Consider the following 7,961-nt stretch of genomic DNA (forward strand, 5'->3'; position numbering starts at 1 on the left):
GCAAGCCACCATTTTTGTCTGAATCACAAACAGTCGCTTCTCCACTACGTCACATCTATAAAACCCCGCCCAGCGGTCGTGATTGACCTGACCCTTTTTTGCGGACCCTAAAATCCCTGTGCAATGAAGCGATCCCAGATGGTTGAGTGGACCTAGGTGGAGTCAAGATGGAAGCAAGGCGGAAGGAAAGTCTCTGGCGATTGTCAGGTTAGCTAAACCCAACGGCCCCAGCAAATTAGCTGAAATAACACCACGTAGCATATTTCTTCATTTCAATTAGTCCAAAGCCAACAAAAAACAGTATATATGGGGGGAAAAAAGGACACATCGTCCAGTTGTGTGAGTAATCCTGATTATTATATATCTCCAGGTGCATGTGCACCATGGTGCCAGCAGGGACTTAAAAATGTTAAAAGTTGATAAATCTTTGAGCAACAATTAAGGACCTTAAAAAGTATTCAAAAGGCTTGAACCCCATTTTCTAAGGTATTGCATTTTGTAGATTATTTTAAATACATATATCTGTCCAAAGGCACAGTATGCTAAAGTTTGTGTGAAATTAAACATGGCGTGGTTGTGTATTGGGACTCTGTGTAGTTAATTATGGAATTATGCTGATGTCATCTGAAAAGATCATTTGCTGACTGGCTGACCAACAGCTGCTTGAAAACGTTAAGGAAAGGTCCCTTTACGTGTTAAGCTATCAGTCTAATGTGATAGTACAAGTTTTTGGACAACTGTTTGGAGGGAAAAGGAGTGTGTCTATTGAAATAACCAAAATACTTAACGTAAGTGATGGGCAAATGAAGCTTTATGAACCATTGGTTGGCTTTTTTGATAGAGCGCTTAGTTTAAAGAAAAAGGCTCAACAATGGTAATTCAGTGTGCTTTCAACCCAACAAAGAGTGCATTCTAGTGGACAATAAAGAAAAGGCTTCATGAAGCTTAATGAAGCCTCATTTGCCCACTTTTTAATGTTACTACTCTGTGTATCAGAAGACAATAAGTGTGGTCTCAGTTGGTTTTAATGCCACCAACATGCTAAGGCCCTGTTTAGACAGAGACGATCTAGACAGGAAACGCAAAGTGGCGTTGCGTTCTCACTTTTTATTCCGCATTTATACGAGCGTCTTTGGGGGGAAATCTGCGTCCATACGGTGACAGACAGCAGAGAAGCACGACGCTGTACAGTGTGACAAGGATCTGCAGCACGGTCTACAGCCTCCCAACCGCCTCGGCTCCACCCAGGACACTTGAATGTCCGACTGATGGAAACAGTCCCACATGTTTGTTGTTGTTTACCTCATCTCTGTACATGGATGTTACGTAAATATGCACTCGATGTGAGCCAGCATGGGCAGATCAGAGCACACTTTTGAGTTTTTACCCCTTTACACAAAAAAAAACGTTGACGTGAGCGTTCTTGTGTAAACAGGGCCTAAGTGTTAGCCAAAAAGCCGCTAGTGGACAGAGACAGCAGGTCTTTCCACATGCAAAAACACAAAGACGCACTTATGCCTGATTCTGCTCTAAAAATCTCAGTCATTATGGAGCTGGGCACAGATGCACCAGCCTTGTTGGATGTAGAAACACCATTTAACTCTATTTGCATATCAATAGATGTGTCGTTGTCATTAAACCTGGCAATTAATGTGTGTGTGTTGTAGGGAACAATATCGTGTTTCCAGCTGGGTTGGTCACTCACTTCATTCCCTTGTGCCGTATCCACCACATCCATCTGAATTATGTTTCATTGATACATCAGCCCAAAGAGTTATTTCATCCTAATTGTTTAGTTATGCCATTTTACAGTCTATGTATAGTAAATTTAAGTTAAAGTGTGTCGCTGATGTAACTAGTTAGAATTCAAAGTGGAAAAATATCTTCAAATCTACGGAAAGGGTCTTTAACAAGGTCCTTAAAGGTATTAAATGTAACTTAATTTGTACACTGCCTGGTGGCTTTATTCCTGTAAATCGAGTGTTTTCTGATTTTGTTGAAATGTGGATGAAAGTGAAAGCTTTGTGCAGAGAAGGTACTGATAGCTGCTGATTGTGAAGACACATGGGACATGCATGGACATCTGAAATATGATGTATCATAAATCCTTCAGAGTTGTATCTTTTGAGGTTTAACTGTCAGAAATGAACATCTGACAAAAGTGCATCCATGTGCATTTCATGATAATACGTGTTTGAGGGTCAGGCAATAACATCAGTTAACATCAGAGCTATTGATATAAAGTTGCTAAGTTAATTTTCCACATATAATTACATCCTAATGAATCTTTAGACCAGATGCTTAGGAAAGTCCGTCCTTTCTAAAATATGAATAGCCATGTCCCTTATTTCTCCCAGGAGTCTGATGTTGAAAGAGTCTGTGAGTAAATTCCCTTTCACAATCTATTGTTAAAATATGTATTCTCTTTTTAATTAGGGAACACATGCTTCACTATTAAATACTGCTTCCCTGGTGAATTGCCTCAAGTGACAACAATCACATACAGTGTGGTTTGATTTTAGTACTTTTGAAGCATCAACATTTTCCGTAGACTTCGACTAGAATAGATGAGTCTACCAGGAAAAGCTTACAACATTTAGGAAATATGTGAGTACACAAAGAATACATACAGGAGTGAAACCATGTGTGATTGACAAAGAATAAGAAGCTAACAGGCTGCCGGAGGAATGTAGATTCATGAGGAGCTGTGGGCTGCAGGTCCTAACCTGGTGATCGCACATTCTGGTGTGTAGATGTGTTTGTTAACCTCTGGAGGGGGGATAATTGTATCTGTCAGAGTCGTTTAATCACTGCTGCAGCTCTCAGCGCTGTCACTTTCAGTTTGTCTGTTTTACTAAATCAGCTGGCTCCTTGGGTGGCCCGCCATGACTCCTGCTCTCTGTGTGTCACCTTCTTTTTGTTGGCTGTAAAACTCATGTTTACATAATATACATACACTACTCTGCAAAAATGCCGTAATCTAAGAATTCTTTCAAAAATATAAATAATAATTGCTTATTTTGATCAATTTACAAAATGCAAAGTGAGCCAACAAAAGCAAAATCTAAATCAAATTGATATTTTGTGTTACTACCCTTTGCCTTCAAACCATAGACTCCAAATGCGAGTTCAAATTGTGTTAAAAATAACTTAGCAGCCTGTTTGGCCGGTGATGTAGAATATGAGTTATTACATGCATGATACAAGCCTCTGTTCTTGGTCATTTGTCCCTGTGGCAGTACTTCGTACATTTCCCATGAACACTGTGCCGTAATGCTACGTGATTACGTTTCATACGCCCATTGGATGAACGCAGTTTGCAGTGAAACCAGCGTTAGAAACCATGGAAACGAATGGAGCGTCCAACAGAAAACACAAGGAAGAAGAAGAAGAACGAACGGAGCTAAAGCAGGAAAATAGACTGAACGGTGGGAGTTAGCTAACGTTAGTATGGTCAAAAGTTCAGATTAAATTAAATGACTAAAGAGGAAGGAGTTAGCTAATGTTAGTAAAGTCAAAAGTTCAGATTACACAAAATGACTTAAGAGGAGGGAGTTAGCTAACGTTAGTAAAGTAAAGTCAAAAGTTAAGATTAAACTAAATGACTAAAGAGGGGGGAGTTAGCTAACGTTTGTAAAGTAAAGTCAAACGTTCAGATCAAACTAAACGACTAAAGAGGAGGGAGTTAGTTAACGTTAGTAAAGTAAAGTCAAAAGTTCAGATTAAACTAAATGACTAAAGAGGAGGGAGTTAGCTAACGTTAGTAAAGTAAAGTCAAAAGTTCAGATTAAACTAAATGACTAAAGAGGAGGGAGTTAGCTAACATGAGTAAAGTAAAGTCAAAAATTCAGATTAAACTAAATGACTAAAGAGGAGGGAGTTAGCTAATGTTAGTAAAGTAAAGTCAAAAGTTCAGATTAAACTAAATGACTAAAGAGGAGGGAGTTGGCTAACATCAGTAAAGTAAAGTCAAAAATTCAGATTAAACTAAATGACTAAAGAGGGGGGAGTTAGCTAACATCAGTAAAGTAAAGTCAAAAGTTCAGATTAAACTAAATGACTAAAGAGGAGGGAGTTAGCTAACGTTAGTAAAACAAAAAGTTCAGATAAACTAAATGCAGCGGGGGTTGGACAGACTTCTGGGGACAAGAAGAGGAAAGAGGCTGGGATGAGGATATCGACAGAGAAACGAAGAAAAGAAAATTGAATGCTAAATGGCCGACAGGTCATGGGTGGCTTGTGTTGTCGTCATGTTTTGTCAGGATTGCTGCATTCACGCAAAAGAAATAAACAAAACAAACAATTTTGTGATGGGAACTAGTAATTTTAAAGTCGAGGCAGTAAAGGACCATGAGAGTTCTCGAAGTCATCAGGAGAGCCCAAGGAACTTGAATGTATTATAGATGCCGACAATGTAGATAAAATGATCAAATGCATTCAGAGCGTTACAATAATAAGTGTCTGCAGCAAGAGTGAAGCATGCTGGAGGTTCATGCAAGTTTGGGAATTAATTTCTGCCAATGAAGTTTGAGATTTGGTCAGGATTGATGGTGTCCTTAATGCTGAGAAATACAGCAGATACTTATCCATCATGTAACACCATCCCAGAGTCAGGACTAAACATGGGACAGGTCTGCTCTGTATCCCCAGAGTCAGGACTAAACATGGGACAGGTCTGCTCTGTGTGCCCAGAGTTAAGACTAAACATGGGACAGGTCTGCTCTGTGTGCCCAGAGTCAGGACTAAACATGGGACAGCGACTCGTGTCATGGTCGTCGTGTCCTTGGGCACGGCACTTCACCCACCTTGCCTCGTGTGAATGTGTATGACTGTTGTATGTTTGTGGAGGTGGTCAGAGGGGCAGTAGGTGCTGATTAGCAGCCACGCTTCTGTCAGTCTGCCCCAGGGCAGCTGTGACTACTATCGTAGTTTACCACCACCACCATGTATGTCTGTGTGAATGAATGGAACCTGGACTCTGTAAAGCACCTTGAGTACTGAGAGAGGCGCTATAAAAAATACAATCCATTAATTATTGTTATTATTATGCCAGTGCTAACCAGGGAGAATGTCAATGCTGATTGGCTTTCGCGACACAATGTCACACGAATTTACCTGAAAAGTTCAAATTTTTTCACGCAACATCGTGTTTTTCACATCCCGTTTGATATAAGATTCACACCACCTGGCTTCAAATCGCCCGTAATCGCTACTGTATATCAACTTTTGTGTAATCTTGCGTACCTCACGGCCATCGCATCCACTCTGAACACACCTTTCGACTTAAGGTCTTGAACACCAGGGGAGTTTTGTGTCTGTGTGTATATTTTTTCCAAATGTTTCTTTGTTCTTTCACACAAAACGCAGATATTATGCAGCAATAGTCCAATTCAAGACTGCAAACTTCAGTCGTTTCAACCTTGACAAAGGCAGCAACACTACATTCATATACTTCTGTAGTTCAGCAGAATTCATTACGCACAGTTATAGTAATTACACCTTGGGGGTTAAGTCATAAAGGGTGAGTATAGTTTTTCACTGACATGTTTAAATGTGCCTTCTTGGGTAACTGTATGATGTGTCCTGTGTTTCCAGGAGGAAGAGGAGGAGGAGCAGCTGGAGGAAGATAACTGTGTTAAAGAGGAAACAGCAGAGCAGGAGATTCAAAACTGAACCTGAGCGAGAGGACACAAACACACCACTGCTCTGTGGCTTCACCACCAGGCTTAGCATTTCTGTTCAGACTATAGCACACGTAACTTTCTACTAGCCTCCCAAAGTTTCTAGACAGCCAGCAGTTAGCTTCCACCCCAGATAGTTTAGCAACCAGAGGTGTATTTTAGAAAACACTATTTAAACGGTGATATCTTTAGATTCAAGGGTAGAGTTTGTACTTTTTATGAATGAGGCTGGACAGACGGAAAGATATCTCTCAGATTTCAGACATTTCCATGAAGCATCCAGCCACACGGGCACACACACCACTATTTTTCTTCTGTGTCTGACTGTTGACGCCCAGCCATCTGATGTATGACACTTTCCACACAATCTATTTTCATACACTAATGATCATCAGACAGTGTGTCCTGTTTACAACATGAAGCTAGCAGAGTGGGGGTGAGCTTTTCTCCCCCAGTCCACAGAACACTTCTTCCTCCCTGCCAGGATCGCTCACACTGATCTGACTTCAGCAGTGAAGTGCTTTCCACCGCCGTCCAACGCATTTCACTCAACGTTTGACTGGAGGATTTTATTTTTATATCTCATACATATCTTCTTACTCCCCCCATTTAAAATATCTATTTTCACACTTAATTATTTACACTTGTGTGAAGTATTGGGTTTGTTTTTTTGTGATGAAAATAAACTTTGTTTTCTTTGATTTACAGTATCTAAGTGCTACATACCAATCTATTTTATCATTGGATTTGTAATAAAAAAAATCTTCCATGTTTAGGAAATGTGGCTACTCAGAGATTGTATTTACAAACTTTGTAAAGTAAAAATTAGTTTGTTATTTCTTCTTTTTCTCTTGTTCTCTGACCTGCTAGTAGTCTGTGGTCTAGATTGGGTCTCTAGGCTCCCTGGGAATCATCACTCACTTGTTGGCAAAGTTTAGCAACTAATAAGGAACTGAAGCCACAGAGGCAGCGAATGTGCATGGCCTATTTCTATCAAATCTACTGCCACATATCTAATAATAATAATAATAATAATAATATGGCAGATTTTACCCCAAATTAGGCCACTGTCCTCACCAAAAATAGATCTTATAGGTCGACTGTGCAAGCCGCTTATAGTTTGCAGTTAGTGTAGTCAGTTTGTAGTCCATCTCATTGGGCATGAGTCGGGGTACACCCTGGCAAACACCAGTCTATCACAGGCCACATAGAGACAAACAGAGACAGACATCAATGAACATTATCAATGAACCGAACACCTGCATGTCTTTGGACTGTGAGAGGAAGCTGGAGAACCCGGAGAAAACCCACACAGACATGGGGAGAACATGCAAACTCCACACAGAAGGGCCCCAGCCGGGTTTCCAACCAGGAACCCTCTTGCTGTGAGGGGACAGAGCCCCAAACTCTTTGTTTGACGGATTGACTTTGGCTTTGATCTAACTACTTGTCAGGCTTTAGATAGATGTCTAAATTCATCCGAAATAACATGGCTCTTAGTCCACAGTTAGCCTGGTGAGCCTTTTCAGGCTTAAAATAGTCTAACATGTAAAAACTAATCTAGCAGCAAAGTTGCTGTAAGACTGGTCTTACATTAAAGACTAGTCTAAAATATCTTTGTGAAACCAGCCCCAGGTAGACTGGCATACTGCACAGACGTCAGTACTTTGAGTTTAACACCATTCAACTGACAGCACAGCAAAAATACATGGGGAGCAGGTGCGCAGCATAGGCTTTACCACCTGCTACACAGACTGTAGTTTTTACCTGTTGGAAGGCCATGAGAGAGAAAAATGGTGAGCAGCCTCTGTGGCCCATGTAGCAGCTTCAATTGGATATAATGGCATCCTGTGGCAGTCGTGTCACGTCATGTACGCGGCCCATGTAGTTTGCCCATTAGACTGACTAGAATGGAGTACAGTGGTACATTTTTACCATGAGAAACTGACAATAAAGGTTTCTGAACCATACAAATACACAATTGAACATTTTCCAGCAGAAGGTCAGAAATCACAAAAACAGACTCTACATACACTGCTACATGTAGCTACATGCGAACATCTGGTAAAGCTGTAATCTTGTTTGTTGTTGTTTTTCATTTCTCCCCATTTTCGAATCATATTCCTGCTGGAACGTGTGAATTTATATTCTAAGGATTTATCTGTGATTGTTCACAGTAGAAAGTTAAGCTATACTCTGCTACAGTCAGTCTAACTGAACATCCTAGAGGGAGGTTGGAGTGGTGGATGGGAAGTGAGCGTACCCATGTTCCCCGGCTCT

The 7,961-nt window shown here is 40.6% G+C and overlaps 1 protein-coding gene across 3 annotated transcripts in view; it reads left to right on the top strand.

The window, feature by feature from the left end:
• Positions 1–6,482, top strand: part of phf14 (PHD finger protein 14) — a 121,582-nt gene extending 115,100 nt beyond the window's left edge. For all 3 annotated transcript variants that reach the window (XM_083925916.1, XM_083925918.1, XM_083925917.1), the window contains exon 18: positions 5,596–6,482. In XM_083925916.1, coding sequence (XP_083782042.1) covers positions 5,596–5,673 — 78 coding nt within the window. In that variant the 3' untranslated portion in view covers positions 5,674–6,482. The remainder of the gene's footprint in view (positions 1–5,595) is intronic.
• The last annotated feature ends 1,479 nt before the right edge of the window (positions 6,483–7,961 follow it).

The sequence above is a fragment of the Echiichthys vipera genome, assembly GCF_963691815.1.
Source record: "Echiichthys vipera genome assembly, chromosome: 13".
NCBI classification, from domain to species: Eukaryota; Metazoa; Chordata; class Actinopteri; order Perciformes; family Trachinidae; genus Echiichthys; species Echiichthys vipera.